At 38.3% G+C, this 20439-nt stretch overlaps 1 protein-coding gene across 3 annotated transcripts in view; it reads left to right on the top strand.

The window, feature by feature from the left end:
• LOC111584428 (nuclear receptor ROR-alpha A-like) overlaps nt 1-20439 on the top strand; it is a 153376-nt gene that overhangs the window by 88759 nt on the left and 44178 nt on the right. For 2 of the 3 annotated variants that reach the window (XM_055010309.1, XM_055010311.1), the window contains exon 2: nt 14976-15008. In XM_055010309.1, coding sequence (XP_054866284.1) covers nt 14976-15008 — 33 coding nt within the window. Of the gene's footprint in view, nt 1-14975; nt 15009-20246; nt 20400-20439 lie in introns of those variants that run through there. The other variant, XM_023293583.3, reaches the window with a different exon arrangement.

The following is a 20439-nucleotide window of genomic DNA, read 5'->3' as shown; positions in this document are numbered from 1 at the left end:
GAAACCATACACAGTCTGAGCTTTAGTTTACAGGTGAACTTTAGGTTTTCAAAAGCTCCCAACACGACTGAAAACCAGTTGGATGTTTTGAGTCTCGTTATGGTTGTTTGTTGTCACTTAGTGGTCTTTTTAAGTGTCTTTGTGGTTGTTTTGTGTGTTTTTGTGGTTTTTTTGAATCTATTTTGGCCTCCTTGAGTTTCTTTGTTAATGTTTTGAGTGTCTTGGTGGTTGTTTTGTGCCTCTTTGTAGTTGTTTCTCATCTCTTTGTGGTTGTTTTGTGGATCTTCACAGCCATTTTGAATCAGTTTTTAGTCTTTTTGAATCTTTTTGAATGTTGTGATCATTTCTTCTCCCGTTGTGGTTGTTTGTGTGTCTTTGCGATTGGTTTGAGTATCTCGGTGATTATATTGAATCTCTTTGTGGTTGTTTCTAGTGTGTAGGTGGTAGTTTTTGTCTCTTTGTGGTTGTTTTGTGTTTCTTTGCAGTTCTTTTTTTGTTTTTGTGGTCTTTATGAGCACCTTCGTTTTAAATCTGTTTGTGGTTCATTTATGTCTCTTTGTGGTTCTTTTTTGTGTTTGAGTGCATTAATGGTAGTTTTAACCCTCCTTGTGGTAGTTTCTTGTCACTTAGTGGCCTTTTTAAGTGTCTCTGTGATTGTTTTGTGTGTTTTTGTGGTTCTTTTGAGGAGCTTCACTGACATTTTAAATCTATTTTGGCCTACTTGAGTTTATTGTTTGGGTGTCTTGCTGGTTGTTATGTGTCCGTTTGTAGATGTTTCTCATCTATTTGTGGTTGTTTTGTGGATCTTCTGAGCATCTTCACAGCCATTCTGAGTTAGTTTTTGGTCTTTTTGAGTCTCTTTGAGTGTCGTGGTGATTTGTTTCCTGTATTTTTGTGGTTGTTTTGTGTGTCTCTGGTCTTTTTGATCATATTCATGGTGAATTGTTTGATGGGCCGTTTTTCTCTCGTGGACAATTTGAGTCTCTTCACGATTATTTTACATATCTAGGTGTTTGTGTTGAATCTCTTCGTGGCTGTTTCTTCGCTCTTTGTGGCTGTTTTGACTTTATTTGTGGTAATTTGTGTGACTATTTTGAGGTTATGTGTCTCTTTGTGGCTTGTGAGCATCTTCATGGTTGTTTTAAATCTCTCACTGGCATTTTTTAAGTCTCGTTGTGGTTGTTTGTGTCTCTTTGTGATTGGTTTGTGTGTCTTTTCGGTTCTTTGTTTTTGTCTTTGTGGTCTTTTTTGCACCATCATGGCAGTTTGTGGTCCATTTATGTCTCTTTGTGGTTGTTTTGTGTCTCTTTGTGGTTCTTTTTTTGTCTTCGTGGTCATTTTGAGCACCTTCCTTGTAGTTTGGATTCTCTTTTTGGTTGTTTTAAATCTGTTTGTGGTCTATTTATATCCCTTTGTGATAGTTTTGTGTGTCTTTGTGGGGTTTTTTTGTGTTGAGGTCATTTTGAGTGCATTAATGGTGGTTTTGAATCTGTGGTTGTTAAAATCTGTTTGTAGTTTATTTATGTCTGTGGGTGTTTGTGTGTCTTTGCAAGTGTTTTGAGTGTCTTGTCTTTGTGGTCATTTAGAATCTCCCTGTGGTCATTTGTGTCTCTGTTTGGTTGTTTCTTGTCTTCATATGGTCTTATTTTAGCTTTTTTGTCATGATTTTTCATTGCTTTGTAGTGTTTCTCTTTTGCGTCTCTCTGTGGTTATTTTTGCACCTCCTTTCTAGCCCTTTGATGAAATCTCCAACAACAAAAAAAAGCCAAAAGTCCCATTAAACTTGTAAGAGGCTCTTTAACCCTCAAAGCACTGAGACCTTTGCCCTCTATTCAGTATATCCACTCAGTAAAACAATAAGAAGCTGAATTGCAATCTATGTGTACACCATACATGATGAACTGCTTTTTTGTTGCATTTTGGTTAGAGTTTGGGATCTGGAAAATGTTGCAAAACACAGCTACAGGAAAGGAGGCACTGGTGGGAAAAGAATCAAAGGTAAAGACACATATGTGGTGTTGGTAGTAAAGCTCTTCTTGCTGCATTAGTAGCTGGTTGTCAGAGCTGTTTCTCGGCTCTCTTTATTCAGCCTCCTTGAGCCTCGGCTGGTTTTGTGCTCCATCCGTCAGAGCCCTGAGGGATCCACTCACTCTGTCGCCTGCTTTTCTTCTAAAAGCCTCCTCCCTCCAGCGGGGCATCCAGCTGGAAGCAGCCGCTGCGTCCCTCATGTGTTTCCTCATGTCACTGCTTTCTGCTCAGCTCTTCCGATGAATTATGGAGGAGAGCAGGACCACAGAAACGCCCCAGTACTGAGTGCATACTCAGTGTTTGATTAGACTTGCTCAAATGTTTTATTTTATTGTTTTTATCTTTTTCAAACGGTTAAATATTATTACCACCCACCATGCTCCCTGGAGGAATGCAGGACACTCAGTTAAGCACAAAGCAAAACAAAACAAACATGCAAAAATATTGTAAATAATTAATTTTCAAAAATATCTAACTTAATACACAGTATGTCTGCAAAGTTACAGGCATTAGGTTTTATTTCTTGAAGGGCTACTGGCCATGGGGCCAAACTGACTAGGTGGTCCTTTCATTTTGATTTAAAGCAATAAAATGTGACATTTCTGCATTAAAATGTCTAAAACTGATTAGACTGGCACTATCATTTCTTGACTTGTGCACTACTGTACTTACATTACTACAAATGTCTCTAACAATACTTAAAACCAGAGTAATCTATATTTTTATCATTGTGACAGCGTGCTCTATTTTAGTCACCTGTCAATGTCATTATTTCATCTTAGCTGCAGAATTTGCTGAATCAAATATTTTTTTTGACAGCTTCAAATACAGACACTAGTCCTATATACTGCAAAATCTAATAATTAGGATAAACACTAGCTCTACACAGTGCAATATAATACAGCTCTTCAGCTACAAAAGCTACGTGATCGAGACCAGCTGCATGTCATTACTTTATTTTTTAGAACTTGTATAAAGATTTGGTCAGACTGAAATAGCACATCTGAACTATATGAAGTAATAATGAATCACATGGTCCAGTTAGACAATTATTTATGTATTTGTGCCACTTATCCATACAGTTAAGAGTAATCACAATGGAAAGTCACATGTCCAGCACTCCCAGGAAGTTGGATTGCGTTGTGCACCAGTTTAACAGCAGTTTTGGAGACGTCTATTTGTGCTTCGTCCAAAATGATCCGCTCATTCCCTCGTCCCTATCTCAGAACTACTATATAATAAACTATAGAGGAGCTTCTCGGCAAAAGTAACATGTTGGACACTGCTTGAGTCTCTAAAACGTACGGGAATGATACCGGCTATGGTAGTAAACCAGAGTTTTTGTTAAAGTTCTTATTATACTAAGATTGTTTTCCAAAATTCATGAATGAAAATAATTATTTTTCTTTGTGTTTTGACAGATCGCTCTAATTCCATGAAACATATCAGTTCGAATTATTATTTTTAATTTTAATATTTTTGTGCCATACCTCGTGGATTTGTCTCACACCTGTTGTCATTTCAGCTACAGCTACATTTATAGAAAAATAGAAAACATACACTACCGTTCAGAAGTTTGGGGTCACCCTGACAATTTCATGTTTTCCATGAAAACTCACACTTTCATTCATGTGCTAACATAACTGCACAAAGGTTTTCTAATCATCAATTAGCCTTTCAACACCATTAGCTAACACAATGTAGCATTAGAACACAGGAGTGATGGTTGCTGGAAATGTTCCTCTGTACCTCTATGGAGATATTCCATTAAAAATCAGCTGTTTCCAGCTAGAATAGTCATTTACCACATTAATAATGTCTAGACTGGATTTCTGATTCATTTAATGTGATCTTCATTGAAAAAAATCTGCTTTTCTTTCAAGAATAAGGACATTTCTAAGTGACCCCATACTTTTGAATGGTAGTGTATATTCTGTACAAAATACAAAAAAAATTGCCGTGAGAAATCTGTGGAAATGCCACCAATCTTCAGTTTGTTCTCTTGTTTATTTGCCATTCTTTTTCGATGCAGTGCATGATGTACATATCGTTGGTTAGTGACCATCGACTGTTTACTACTTCTCACAATGCATTGTGAGATACTTGAAGTGACTATGAATTGTAATTTAACATTTAAACAACACTGCAAAATAGTAAACACACTCTATATAGTGTATAGTGACTGATTTTGTACACAACTTTGGTCTTTTTTGAACACTATTTTTAATATGTCAACTCCTCTGAAACGTATAGTGTCTTTGATTCTACCTGGTGGAAGACGTCCACACAAATCCCAGGGTGGTGTATGATAGGTAAACTTCAACACACACAGGTAGAACATCAATATTTGGAGGTTTTTGTCCTCATATGCTGACAGTTTGTCAGTACAACATTCTTGTCACAGATCGTCGTGGCTCGGGTTCTAAATCCTAACGGCTCAGTGAAATAATATCACAGAGAACTGCAAAGCCAGTCAGCTTTTTCTTCCATCTTGTTTTGAAGCATTTTTACACAGTAGCATTGAAAAGAAAACAAATTCAGGTGTCAGCTTCCTTCAGTTCCCCCTCGTTGTGCAGACGTGAGCCTTATTAGGAGTCTTTGAGTGTCGGTGGGCAGCAGGTTCACTTCAGCAGTGAATAACAGACTGTCATGTCTTCAGTGTGTGTGAACGGGGTGTAAAGTTTGTTGCTGTGTTTAAAGAGTAATGCTTGTTTTTCTGTGCCTGGAGTTAAGCTTTATTCTTTCTTCTTCTCTTCTCTATGACAGACTGACACCAAACTATCACAGAAACAAAACTAGTTTCAACTTTTTCTTCTGTTTTCAGCATCCAGGTTTGTCTGGAATAAACCGGAAAAAAGACGAAACTGTAGTTTAACAGAAACTTTAGCTGCCTTGTCAGAAGATCTCAAGATGATACTTTAATACTGCACTTCACCTTTTACCCCTGAAATGAAATAGGTATTATAAAATGCTCGGAACAGGGTGAAACACCGATGAACATCGGCATTATTAGATCAAGTTGTAAATTCAGTGCAACGTATTCTGTAATCTTCTTGTAAAATGACTCATACATGCATGAAAGGTATTGTTATTCATGACTTTTTTGAACAACTGATCAATATCGTGATGCACGTAATGGCTTTGTTTACATTTTCTCTGGAGTTCCAACTTACGGCAAAAATCTAACGGAACTCTGATGTAAGTCGAGGACCCCCTGTATTAAAGCTTATCAGCTGAAGTTTGTCACATGTCATTCTACAGCTGTAAAGATTAGCTACCCTTCTGAACATGAAGCAGTTTCTAGCCATTTATTTGCTCCTGTCAGATTTTTACTCACTGTGGGTTCATTTTTTATTTCATTATAAAGTCATGCACCTCTATGGAAACAGCACAACCATGACTAGAAGAAGAGCGAACTCAGAAATGTGTATTGTGCAGCATAGTGAAGTTATAATACCATCAATCATTAAAACAAACATGATGAAAGCTATATTTCTTGGACGATTTTTACTACAAAAAAAGAAAACAAGAAATGGAATCAATATGAACAACTTTTTTCCAAGTTCTCACAGGTGTTGTGAGGTGTTTCACCGTGCTGAATGTATCTTCTAACAACTTCATGATAACTTGTTCCTCTTTATGCAGATTTTGAGCCATTCTACATTTAGTTTATTGATTCAGTATGTTCTATTTTTTCTCTCAGTCTTGCTTGTCGTCTCCTCTCTGTTCTGTGTAAACACAACCTGCATTTTAGGTGAAAAGTCCCTAAATTTTTATCACATTAATGTTGGTCACAGCTGAGTGAGTCAAGGCTCCTCAGTTACAGCAAGTGTGCAGAATTTAAATTTTTTTGGCAGGATATGGTTCAAATGGTTTAATTTGGGGAATTTTTAAATGAGACATGTCAAAGAAATATATTTTGATGAAATTTCACATTTTTTAAGTTAGTTTTAGCTATTTTTCTAGAGCTGCGATGGAATTAGTTGATTTAATTATTATTATTTTTTAAAGGAAACATGCCTTTTAAACCTGCTGTCAGGTTTTGGGAGTTAATTAACATTTGACAATTAGCATTTTAGTCATATTAATGGGCAATAATAACACCATTTGATGATTTCAGTGTCTGAGACATGATGAAGTGGGATGTCTGCAATTCTAACTCACATTTTCACTATTTTCTAATCATGCGAATATAAAAATCTGCAGCTTATTCACTAAAGAAACAGTTCAACTTCATTTGGACATAAAATTTCTGGTCTTCGCCCGTGAGCGATTTATACGTTGCACATGACATCTGCGGGGTTTTCTTGTTTCACCATCTGGGACGTTTACATTTACGTACTTTCATGTAGCACGACTGCGGCCTAAATGTTGCGCATAATGAATCCTGGCTGTTCTCTGCAGACAGACAGTCAGAGTCGACTCGGTGGAGCTCTGAATATTTCAGCAGTGAGCTGCAGGTTTTGGGTCAGTGTGTCAGTGTGTGATCTGCTGTGATGGAAACTGAAGGAGGGAGGAGGAAACAGTCTGAGCCGACTGAGGATGAAGGAGGAGGTGGAGGAGAGTTCACCCAGTAAGTCACTAACTGGTGATACTACATTCTCACATATCTATAAAGCAGGACACAACACTGTAATACCCACAAACCTGTTGCTCCTACAGGCCTGAAGTAGTCAGTCGTTGCTGTAGCTGGACACAACCCCTGATACCTGCAAGATATTAATCAGAAAATAACCAGTTGTCTGTACAAAGTAACCAGAAAATCCTCTGTTAGTTGCAATTGTCTGTTACTAAATTGTATACTGACGATTGCAATCTCTCTTTGGATTATGTTCACAGGCAACATTTTGTTGTAAATGAAGTGAAACAAAAACACTTTAAGGTTTGAGAAAAAGAATGCTAAATGGCAACAAATAAACAATAAACAACAACAAAGAGCCACAAAGACACTAAATCATGGCAACAAAGAGACATAGATTTCCACACAGGGACTTGCAGTGTCTGACAGAGACACAAAAGTACCACAATGTGAAACAGACACAAATTATTAATCATCTACAAAGCAATGCAACTTGTCTAATAAAAGACACAATAAGATGCAAAATGAATACCAAAAAGTAGATCATCTCAAAAAAATGTCTGCAAAGACGCAAAATGGCTACAAAGAAAAAAAGGAACGGCGAGAGAGAGTCGAATGTTATCTACAGAGAGGTGCTACATCTGACAAGACAAAAAACAGACACAAAAAATGAATTGTAACAAGGACAAAAATGAAACACTGAAAGATGCAACTCTTCTATAAACAGACACAGATTATTTGCAGAGTTACAAATAATCTACAATAAGATGCAAAATGAAAACAAAATTATCTGCAAAGAGATGCAAAATGACTTCAAAAAAGTAGATGATCTCAAAAAATGTCTACAAAGATGTGAAATGCGAGAAAAAAAGTCGAAAATGATCTGCACAGAGAGAAAAGCGACAAAAACAGCGACACAGAAAACAAGATGTAACAAGGACAAAAAAGAAAATAAAGACAAATCATCTACAAAGAGATACAGAATCAGGGATGAGAATTTTCCGCGGATCCGCGGAATTCCGAGTTTTTTTCCATTTGTCATTCTCATCCCTGCAGAATGACCAACAAAATGTGCAAATACTCTGCAAGAATGATGCCCAAAGATGCTGTGCCACTATCTGGCAATGATACGGAAATCTTTAACAGATCCATGGATCCAGACTATAAGCCACATCACTGCAAAAATCTAATCACTTGGTCCTTGTGTCATGTCTGACCTTCTCTGAAAATTTCATCCAAATCCGTTGTTCTGTTTTTGAGTAATGTTGCACACAGACAGACAGATTAACAGACAAACATATGCCGATCGTTACATAACTCTGCCGTGTTCCTTAGTAATAAAGAGTAACAAATAGTTCCAAAGAAGGACAAATAATCAACAATAAGACACAAACTGACTACAAAGACAATTAAGTCATCCTCAGAGACATAAAAATGTCAACGAAGGCATGAAATCAAGCCATAAAGAGTCAAAAAACGACAAACAAAGAGGCACAATTTACCTACAAATAGAAGCATAAACATTTACAAAAAGTATATAAATATTACTTGTCTCAAAAAGCCTGAGTGTCATGTTTTCCATTCAACAGATTATGAAAACACAAGGAAACCATGAGGACTTAGCAGAGATGTTTCCCCTCCTCAGGCTGTTGTGTTGATTCGCATCGTTTTGACGCCTGAAGTGTTCCGGTTTGGTGCGTTTCTTGGAGCTGCGGCAGCTTCTCCTCCTCCTGCAGCCTGGAGTTGAAAAGGCCAGAGCTAATGAATATTCTAATCTGGCCTAGATTCTGTGATAAAGCCTTGTAGGTGCTGGAGGACAGTGCCTATTATCATGTCTTTGAAATATGAAGTGAATGGAGAGCAATGCGTTTTGTTGGTGTGCAGGCAGGATTAATTTTTGGAGGCAGTCAAAGGTCGCTGCAGATAAACGACGCTGCTGCCGGACCTGGAAACGGCAGAGAGAGTTTCTGCTGAGGAGGGCTTTTGCAGCCACATTAAATCAAGTAGTTTTCCAGGTCAGGGTTCGATGATCAATGAAATCAAGCGGATCATTTATTCTTTCTGTTTCTTCTGCTGATGCTGCATGCGTGACTGCGCTCACGTCGTTCAGGTTTGCTGGTTCATACCGCAGCTTTGTTCGTTCTGAGTCATCTGATAGGAAGCAGATGAAACGAGGAGGATGGAAACTTTAGGTGTGAGTGTTATCTGACACCACTCAGGTTGGCTGAGGACAGAACGATGCTGCTGAGGTAAATAACGTGAGCTTCCTCTGAGAGCTGCTTTAATCTGCAGATAAAACTCCACTTTTTGTCTTTGAAGATCGTCTTCTCCAGAAAAACAGCTGCTTTAAACATAGTTTTGGAAGTTTTATCCTTCCTTGTTGTTGTTAGGAACAAAACTTTAAGCTGACCTTGCAGATTCACCATGGAAACCAGTAAGTTTGTCGACTGAAGTGTCGCCTTTTGCCCGCAGATGTTATCAGCTGTACTTTCTAACTCTACATATATAAGTGGCTGAAAACTGCACATCCTGCTGACTTTATAATGTCAACAACTCTGCCAATTTGAAAGGAAAAGCCTGTTAAAGCATTTTTAATACGGTAACATTATGGTTAAATATATGATATTAGGTGTTAAATAAATGCTAGCATGCTAAAATCTGATTCAGGAACTTCTTAAAATCTACTTTAGTACACTTACTTTAATGTGTACTCGGTATTTTATTCTTTATTAAGGTTTTTCTTGGTGTATTATTTTATTTTTATACATTTATATTTATGTGTTGCAACTTTTGTCTATTAATTTTTTCTTACTTTATCTTCATTTTGGCTCGCTTTATTTGGCTTTATTGTTGTTATTTTGCATTCTATGTACCTTGCATTACATTACATTTATTAAAAGACAAATCTATAGCTAATATATCAATGGCAAAAGTCAGTATCTTCCCCATGGAAAACTAATAAAGAAGCTAATAGCTGCTTAGCTAATATCATTGAACAGTATTTTACAAAAAAGTGTAAGTAAGATGCTACTTTTTTCTCATATAATCCTGTTTTTCCTCCTTACTTCCACAGCACTCTGCCCAAATATTTCTACTTTGATATTTTAAGTACAAGAACCTAATAATACTCCCAAATTCAAATAAGATTTGTTCTTGTGCTTGCTTTAAGTAAACAATCTGAACATTTCCTCCTCTGCTGAAGGAGGGTGACACCTGAAAAGGTTACTTCAATTTATCAAGGTCAGTTTTCCTGCTTTGGTTTTTAATAAGCTGCCAAGGTTGTTCCAGGGTTTTATTTGAAACTGTTCCCCGGATGGTTTTAGGACAAACTGCTGTCAGTTACAACCGTGAAGATGTTTATTTTCCACTTTACCGGCACGTCGTCGTCTTTGTCCTTCAGGAGGCAGCTGGAGGTAAAATGACAGTTTAACACTGATATCTGGGAGCTGAAGCAGCAGCAGTTTGTCTTCCTGCTGTTCAGACTCCGGTGAAATCCATTAAATGTGACCAGAAGCAGGAAATAAAGAAACTGATACAGTTCAGGTCATCAGGGATTTGATAAGAGCTTTGGAAATTAGTATGATTGTTTTTTTATACTGCAACATATCAGTTTCTGTCTCATTATCTCTCAGCTGGTTCTGTTAAGCAACCATTTTTTTCGTTGTTGATTAAATTGTTGATTAATTTCTCTTTATTCCTCGATTACTCAATGAGTTGTTCGGTCTATAAAATGTCAGAAAATGGTGAAAAATGTTGATCTGTTTTTCTCGACGTCCAAGATGACAAATGTTTTGCCCACAAACCAAAGATATTCAGTTCACTGTCATAGAAGATGAAAGAAACTAGGAAATTTTCACATTTAAGAAGGTTTTTCTTAAATATTACTTGAACAGTTTTATCTATAACCAAACTAGCTGGTGATTAATTTGACAGCTGGCAACTGGTTCAATGAACTGATTGATTTTTTGCGTCTTTAGCTATGCTTATTATGTATGATGGATGAATATAGAAGCTGATTTATTTAGTTTTTTACAGACAGAAAGGGGGGGGTTGACCATTGAATCATGAATCATTACTTAAAACATCTGTGGTTACATTAATAAACGTCTCTCGTGGCATGTTATATCAGCTGTCTTGAATTTCCCTCGGGATTAAATAAAGTATCTATCTATCTATCTATCTATCTATCTATCTATCTATCTATCTATCTATCTATCTATCTATCTATCTATCTATCTATCTATCTGTTATTAATTAATGTTATTTCAATGAGTAACTTGACGTCATTGGGTGGTTTTCCAAACACAGATTGAGACTGAATTTTAAATGGAGTAAATATAAAAGTCAGTTTAGTCCAGGTCTGGGCAAGGCACTGTAATTCTTTAATTTATTTATGCCAAATTAAGGCCTTAATTGTCATTAAAATTGACTATTCAGTATAATTTGACTGATTATCAAACTAACTGCTTGTTGGATCTGATATTGAGCATTTTTCTGATGAGTGATATTGTGTTTTTTTTTTCTTGTTTTGTTTCGTTTTTTTTTTTTTTTTTAATTCTAGCTGAATTAGTTACATTTAGAAATGCACCACTCTGATGCAGTGACACAGTTTTGTGTGTGGAGTTTGAGTTGTTCTCCATTTTGCCACCAGCATTTTCTATTTTTACTGCAAATGCATGTATATTGGTTCCAAGTGTCGGTTTCTTTGAGTAATAATAATCAGTATTGGTCAACATCAACAGTGACAACATCTGTGTGGGAACAACAGCTGTAGAGAAATGCTAAAACAAAAAGGTTCTTCCAGAAAAGTAGTAGTTACTGTAGGTTGTGTAGCTGTTTACTAGACCTCACTATTAGTTGTGCTTTGGCCAAAGAGGAAGTCAGATTTGAGTCTGTGGTGGCCAAGAAACAGACAAACCAGTGTGGGCATCCTCACTTTGTCCGGAGCTCAAAGGAGAATTTATATAGTTTGTATGCTTTTTAAAATCCTCTTTAAATCCAGGTAAGGACTTAATTTTAACGACTCCTTTGAAAAACACTTAAAAACTGAAAGTTCAGGTGATTAGAAGGACTGAACAAGGAGACTCGGCGCTGCATGTCTGCCTCCACAGTCGCGTTGGACAGTGATCGACCGTCCTGTTGCATTGTGCGTGTGATGGCAGGCGACCAGATGGCTGATGGGAAAACTTGACAGGAGAGGTGAACTGCACCGGAGGGGCAGAGCTGAATGGAAAAACATGCGATCACCCGGGAATTTGATCTGGGTTTTAAAAGCGATTCTCTATAATTCAGAAACTTGAGCTGAAATCTGGATTTGAAATTCTCTCTGAACCCAGTCACTCTGAAGAGCAGCATCTTGCAAGTTCCAATGAATAAACAACAACATGCGGAACAAAGAAGTGCTGTAAACCAGTTCTCCACATGGAATAACGTCTGCAAAAAGTGATGGATTTTTGTCATTCAGACATACAAATTCTCCTTGACAGCTCATGACACATAAAAGTCTTCGAGCCTGTTTGACCATATTTTGTAGATTTTGACTGACATGAACCATAGCAGCAGGAAATACAACACATCGTAGATAAACTGCAAAAAAATCAGTGTTTAAACACAAATAATTACCCTTTTATGACTGTTATGGTAAAGGTTTGGTTACGTTTAAACACAAAAACAACCTTTTTAGGGAGAGAAGCATGAGCTATGATTAAAAGAAAAAATGTTGACTTTTGAAACAGGAAAAAACCTGCAATCTCTCATGTTAAAATCCATTGTTTTGTTGATCCATCCACCTACCCCAACCTCCTCCCTATGCCTATGCAGCTGATTTTAGGGGAGTACAGTCTAAGACAATAAATAATTTTCAGTCAGTCAAGCTGGAATGGTTAATTAGTTCAGTGACACAAACATATACTATATTAGGTGTCATTTTTAAGCAACAATAATGGAATACAAGGCAAAATAAAAAGAAAACATTTTTAAAAAGTTAAGCTAACACAAGTGATGTCATGTTAAAATCCAGTGTTTTGTTGATCTATTCCTCCATCCTGACCTTCTCTCTACTCTGTTATTATGCAAAGATAGCCAAAAAACCACAAGGCAAGATAAAATGACAAAGTCAAGCTGTAGTCTTTTTTTAAACAATGCAAATTTTTTAAAATGTTGACCTAACACAAGCAGTGTTCCATGTTAACTTCTAGTGCTGTGTTGATCCATCTAGCTACCTCAACCTCCTCCCTTATCAACTTTTTATACAAAAACAACTTTAAAAAACAAATAAACAACTAATAAATAAAGCTAAAATTATAAATTAATTGCATGTCAGAAAAATACATTACTATATTATGTAATTTTTAAATGAACAATAAAGACAATACATAAAACGTCAAGATAGCAAAGTCCTAAATGTCCTAGATGTCCTAAAAATGACAGTTCAGTGCAGGAGATGAATAAATAGCCATAATTTAATTGAATTAAAGCCAAACATGAGCTTATTTTCAACTTGTTTTTTGCTAAATGAATAAAAGCCCATAATGATACCGATGATCTACACCCTGAAATTATAGTTTCAGTACTTTGATTTATATAAATCCAGTATACAAAAGATGTTGTAATTTAACTGCCATCATGATGCCGCCTGAAATCAGAAGATAAGATGCACTTTAGTGTCGCTGGGGGGGAATCTGTCTCCACACAGCTGCATACTTTACCGTTACGTAATCATCCATATGTACCCGCCATAGACACATACACAAGCATACGACTGCACACGGACTACACAGTGTTCCTACGTGAACCAGATGTGCAAATATATTCCACGTCCAGATTAAATAAAACAAGATAAACCACAGTGCTGCATTTACTGTAGACAAGAACAAACACACAGCTCTGCAGGAGGCAGGAAACGTGTAATCTGTGATCTTTGGACTAAGATGAGACCTAGTCGCCACGGTAACAGCATCTTCCCGCCCGTCAGCATCGATGCTGGTGGACACACACACGCACACGTGTGATACAGACGGGCTGTGATCACGCACACACACACTCTCTCTCTCCGGTGACCTCGTCCAGATGGGCCGAGCGAGCCGAGCGTCACCAGGAGGCCGAGTCACTGAGGCCCCGACAGATTTTGGCCCCAGGACTGTTTCTGAGCTCCGCCACCTCCTTCCTCCACCCTCAGATGGAGCTGCTGCAGCTCTGCGTCACGCTCTGCCGCCGTGCATCAGCGTTTACCCCGAAATAATCAGCCTCACTTTAGGTCTGAGACATCTGAGGAAGACGCAGATTCTCAGTGCTAATCTGTTCTGTCGCCGTCTCGTTGTGTTGTGGATTTAAGGCTCTAACAATGAGAGGTTGGTTGGAAGAGAGAATGTCGACCAACTAATTGACAATACAGACCAAATATATCACAGCGGACTGACAAACATTGTCTAAATAGATCAGTTTCAATGCAGAGCGCTGGAATCAGCTGGTTGTTAATGGTATTATAGTGGTTCTGAATGGTCACAATGTGTTGGTAATCGTGTTTTTGTTGTGGATTTATAAAAATATGATGTAAATTTTCCCTTCAAGACATGCTAATATAAAATATTTCTGTATCCACAGCCACACAGTCAGTTACACACAGTCCAGACATGTGTTTACTGTGGAACAACACATAACAAATAATACAGGCTATAAAATACACATTGCATTTTACATAGTTAAATATAAACTACAGTTCACCTCATATTTAGAAAGCAACAATGCAATTTTAGTGGTCTATTGTGGCAACTGCAAATAATATTAATAGCTATTAGTTTTTTAATGTTTGAACATGAAAACATGCTGAAACCTAAACTCTTACAGCTAAAATGTTCATTTTAATCCTTAAGATTTCAGTCCTGAGTGTCTTTTTGCTGCACAATGGGTTTCTGTTGCTGCTTCACAATAAAGGACACAGAATTTTTTGCAAATTGAATGTTTTTAGTATGAAGCAGCAGCAGGAATTGTTCATTTGGCATCAGCAGCAGCTTAGTACAGCCTGTAAATCAGAATTTTTGCACTCACTGACCACCCCACTAGGTGTGTTGTAAAGCTACAACATACATTTAAGTTGTACAGAAAGTTTAACGCCGTAGAAAACTTTGCCCAATGATAGTTGTGTTTAGTCTGATATCTGTGGTGGATGTGATAATGTTGAATCATAAAATCACCTTCTAAATGTGGATGTGTGTTCAGCTGTTGAGAAATCATTAGCAGAATGTGTGGAACAATCAGAACCTGGACAGTAAACGGAATAAAAGTGGGGTGGGATGCATGATGCTAATGCAGCTTGAAGTGTTTGTTTTGCACAATAACCTGAAAACCTCGTCTCTGTTCTGTGTTGCAGGTTTGTCAGCAGCTGTGAAGAAAACTCACTCATGTAAGTTCACTGTCTTCTTTCTTCATCTTCTGGTGGTTGTGCTGCTGGAAATGAGCACAGAAGTCTGGTTAACTGTGATTCAGTCACAACTTCTGCTTTATTAGCTCAGAAGTTAAGCTCACTTCCCACAGTCTTGAGCTCTTTAACTGGCCTGTTCATTTCACTGTAATGTTCTAATGCTTCCAGAGCCAAACTGCAGCCACTTCAGTCGGACTGGAGCGCATAAATCCAAACTATGTGCACGACTAGACCCCGCTGAAGGTCTTTCTGTGTTTGTGATGTGACTGAACTGACCGTTGAACTGAGATTCTCAGGGCAGGAGGTCTCAGCTGATTCACTAGATGAGGTTTTGATGCAATTTCCGATCTCTGTGGTGCAAAGAAAGTCATTCTTCTCCACATTATAACCAGTTTTTACTGTAAAACACCTAAGAAGCGTGAGTGTGATGGATAGATGAGGACAAATGTGTGGCGGGGGACTGCTGCCAGAGTGGAGTCTCTCTCATTAGAGCTGATAAGGATGGATAATGAATGTGAGATCCTCCATGCAGTCGGCCGTGCGTGGGACGAGCGGAGGGAGGAACGCTGATCCTCCAGGCGCTGTGAAGGCATTTTCCAAACAACTCGTAACGTGCTGCTGTGAATCTATTGACTGGCTCTGATGAGGGGAGGCGGAGAGCTCCGGCGACAGCCGACCAGCCTTTCCAAGCGTAAATCATCCCCCTGTTCTGCCAATTTGGAGGAAGAATGAAGCTCCTGCTGCTCCTCAGTTTCCTCTCTCTGCTGGCAGGAGTCGTTCTCGCCTGCAGCACTCCGATATTTACTCAGCACGGCTGTTTTCAGGGAACTTAATCGTTTTCGCTGATGCTCCGCAGCTCAGTCGGGGTTTGTTTTATGAAGCAGAGTGGGATGTTCAGTGAAGTGCCCTGTTAGCTTCAGTCCTTTCAGTTACCACTGAAATGCGTCTTATTTAACTTTGCTTTGTGAAGGAAGTTTTCTGTGTTTCTGCGCAGAGTCACAGAAACTACATGGGAGCAGGAGAAGCACTTTAATATCACACTGTCACTGTGGAGAGGGCAGCTTTCTGGTCAAATTATAATCCTTAACTCTCTGAGCTCAGAGCACTTTCCGGGAGTTTGTGAGTTCCTGTCACATTTTTACTCACTGTGTGCTCATTTTCTCTGCAATTTAAACTTCTGCACATCTGTGGGGCCTGCACAACCATGACAACAAGTAGAAAGAATTAAAGGATACTTAAATTTAGTTATCCAAAAATAACATACTACATTTTTGCACATGTGCACAGGTGTCACCAATAATGGAAAAATGATGGCTTCACATGCAGTAGATATTCTGCCATAGTCCTCTGTACATCAACTTCAGAAAGATGTTTCACCGTTCAGAATGTATCCTCTAACAAGTGGTTGACAAATTGTTCCTCTGTATACCGTTTTTGAGCCATGCTTGAAATATTTTATTGCTCAAGTGTGTGTAATCTTCTTTTCCGATTCTCTAATGCACACTTGTCTCCTCTCTGCTTTGTAAACACCTGAAGTAGAGTCCCTGAAATTTTGTCAGCCAGGGCTCCTCCGCTGAGCTAAGATGTGCAGAATTAGCCTTTTTTTTCAAGATTGTGTGTAAACTGTTTATTTTAGACATGTAGATAGAACTGCTTTTGATGAAATATCAACATTTTTAGCTTAGATTTGGTTGGTTTTACCAGTGGAACCACCCATCACGCTTTGTTCAAAGGCTGTTAGAAAATTTGTTGAGTTGAAGACCATTTTTCACAGTTTTTCTGGCTGCTAAATGGTGTAATCTCTGATTTTTTGAAGATAACATGTCAAATCTATCAACAGGCTTTTGGGTTCAAGAGGAGTAGGAGTTATTCCAAGTTATGTGCATTTTTTTCAAATTGGTCATTTATGACCAGAGAAATCTGAGACAAAGCATTTTATTAGTCCCTTTTGTTAGAAAGTGAAAAATCCTACCGTAACCAGAATGCTTGGTGATCTGCTTTTATTGGATTGACTTTGGCTTCAAGGCAGGTGAACTTACAAAAAGCAAGGAATTACAGTGTTCAGTTTGAACCTGGAGTACTCCTGATAGCATTTTTCTATTAAACTGACACAGAGACGCTCTATTAATGTGATACACAAAACACAGCCGAGCTGAGAAAGATGGCGACCACCTGTGGGGAACAGGGTTTAGCTCGAGGGCTAGGAAAGTAAGCTAACATGATGAACCTTCATGCACTGTTTGCTACAGGTTGAGTTGGACAAAATGCTCATCTGGATGATTAAATCCTTTAGATGGTATGCTTACAGCGGGACCTTGTGGGAGGCAACTGTTATTTCAGTATCTAAGATACACATTTAAGTAGGATTCAGTTTTGGATATAATTCAGAATACTTAATATTTGGATCTAGTCTCAAGCTTGTAAAATACCTGTTAAGTTCCAGAGCCACTGATTCCGGCTTTTAATAAAATTCTCTGTTTCGCTGGTTTGTTTTGCTCCACATGATGCTACACACATCTGCAACGTAATAAAAAAGAGTGATGTTAAATACCAATAACTCAGCAAAACTGAGTGGAGTGAACAAACATGACAGATGGATTTAAAGGTTTCAAAGTAATCGAAACAAGTGCAAAATGAACATTTAGCAAAAGGATAAAAGATGTACATGCTCTTTATTATATCTTTACTCTTAGCCTTATTGTAATTTTTTTGGTTTTGTTTTTGTCCTGCTTCTGACCAGGCCTCATTTGTAGCTGCTGCAACACTAGAATTTCCCAGATGAGGAATCAATTAAGTTTATTTTATCTTATCTTATAGGACACTTATGGCCATCGAGGTGATTAGAAAAGATAAACATTGAAGTGTTTTGCTTCAAAAACAGTTGACACTTTTATTATTACTGCACTGATTGACATACAGTGAAATAAGAGATATTCTTTAAGCTAACAAACGTATTTGAAAGGATTCTGATATAGTAACATGCTTAAACTCCATCTGTTTCTTTGTTAAGGTTATGTCAGCAGTCGTACTGTTGGCGTCGTTTGGGTTGGGGGATTTTTAGGGACCTGCAGCTGCATCTGATTGTAGAAAAATAAGTGCAATAGAAGATTTTTTTACCTGAATCGTGTTGCCGTTTGTTCTGTAGGAGCCGATAAACAGTTTGTTGTACATGTAGTGTGTGAAAGTGTTGAATTTTTTGACAGTAAGCAGTGATTTTGCTCTGTTGTGTTGCTGGATATGTTTAGATTTGTGCTGCTGGATGCTTGGATGTGAGCGTTTGACAGATTTCTGCTGAAGCTGCGTCTCTCAGCGGTTTCTCGCCGTGTTATCTTCCTCTTTGGTTATTTTTTGTTGTGTGTTCTTTTCTGTCTCTCTCAGAGTTTGTTTCTCTTCCTTCCTCTTCATGTCTCTCCTCCCTCTTGTTTCTTTGAACCGTTTGTTTTGTGAACCGCAGTGAAGGAGGGCGGCAGCACAAATATGGTGTGTGGGGGGTTTTGTGATGCTGATCTGTGCGAGTCTGTCCTGAAGAGGAAAACTCAATTTTAATGGCAGAGAGAAAACTCAGTGAACACTAAACCGTGACACGAATAGCAGCATGAACCCAACCATCCTTTCTTTGAATCACATTTAGAGCAGCGTTCCATTTGTGGTCATTTTGTCGATGTTTTTTTGGCTCTTTTATGGAACTGTTTCATCTCTTTGTGATCATTTTGTGTTTGTCGGTTTCATTTTGTGTTGTTTTGTGGTCGTTTAGTGTCCGATTGGTGTCTTTCTAAACTTCCTTTGTCCTCATCGGGAGAAAGGAAGTTTGACCACAGAATACTGTTGTGTTTTATTCATTGTACGTCATTTTGTCGTTCTTTTGCGTCATTGCTTTGCTTCATGTCCCATTTGTGTGCTTTTGTGGTATTTTGTGTCTCTTTGTGGTCATTTTGTGTTTCTTTACCGTCATTTAGTGTATTTTTGTGGTTATTTTGTTTCCTTGGTTTAATGTTGTAGCTCTTTGGGGTTATCTAGTGTTTCTGCAGGCTGCACAGTGGTGTAGTGGTTAGCACTTTCACCTTGCAGTGAGAAGATCCCTGGTTCGCATCCCGGCTTTCCCGGGATCTTTCTGCATGGAGTTTGCATGTTCTCCCTGTGCATGTGTGGGTTTTCTCCGGGTACTCCGGCTTCCTCCCACAGTCCAAAAATATGCTGAGGTTAATTGGTAACTCTAAATTGCCCGTAGGTGTGAATGTGAGAGTGATTGTTTGTCTCTGTATGTAGCCCTGCGACAGACTGGTGACCTGTCTAGGGTGTCCCCTGACTTCACCTGAGTCAGCTGGGATAGACTCCAGCCCCCCCCATGACCCTAGTGAGGATTAAATGATGTATAGATGATGGATGGATGGATGGATGGATGGATGGATGGATGGATGGATAGTGTTTTGGTAGCGGCATTTTGAGTCTCGTTTTGTATCTCTTTGGTGTCATTTCTGTCTTTGTAGTCACAATGTGTATCTGTGTGGCCTTTTTATGTCTGTTTCTCAATTTCTTTGTCTGTCTATGGTTATTTATGTCTTTTGTGTCATTTTGTGTAATTTCTCAGTCTGTTTAGGGTCATTTTGTGTCTCTCAGTGGGCACTTGGTGTCACGTTGTTTCTCTCTGGTGTCATTTTGTGCTCAATTTGTGTCTCTTTGCAACAATTTTATGTTTCTTTGTGATCATTTTGTGTTTCTTTAGCATCATTTTGTGTCTTTTTGTGGTCAGTTTGTTTCTTTTTTGTGATCATTTTGTGAGTCTTTTGGATCATTTTGTCTGTTCCTGTGGTCATTTTGTGTTTCTTTAGGGTCATTTTGTCTCTCTGATCATTTTGTGTTTCTTTCGGATCATTTTGTGTTTCTTTTGGATCATTTTGCATCTGTTTGTGGTCATTTTGTGTTTCATTAGGATCATTTTGTGTCTCTTTCAGATCATTTGGCATCATGTTATTTCTCTTTGGTGTCTCTTTGTGGTCATTTAGTGTCTCATTAGGATAATTTTATGTCTCTTTCTGATCATTTTACATCATGTTGTTTCTTTTTGGTGTAATTTTGTGTTTCCTTCTTGTTATTTTGTATCATATTGTTTGTCTTTAATGTCACTCTGTGGTCATTTTATGCCTCACACCTGCTCAGCACCTGCTCTGTCCTATCACTGGCTGAGAGCCGTGTCAGTCATGCAGAGGGCGGGCCCTGTGTGCTGACATCACGGTCACATGGCTCCACATGCTGTGCAGATCAGTGAGAGTCTGTCAGAGCTGCTGCTGATCTCACACCGGACTCTGCTGCTGCTGATTCCTCCTCCATGACTCTGGATTATAAATATGTATTTTGTCATTTCTGCCATGAAAGGTGAGTTGAAGCTGTGTGTGTGTCTGTGTTGTGTTACTTG

The sequence above is a fragment of the Amphiprion ocellaris genome, chromosome 1 (assembly GCF_022539595.1).
Source record: "Amphiprion ocellaris isolate individual 3 ecotype Okinawa chromosome 1, ASM2253959v1, whole genome shotgun sequence".
Lineage (NCBI taxonomy): Eukaryota > Metazoa > Chordata > Actinopteri > Pomacentridae > Amphiprion > Amphiprion ocellaris.
Note: the sequence above shows the minus strand (reverse complement) of the source record. Positions and strands in the feature narration are given on the sequence as shown.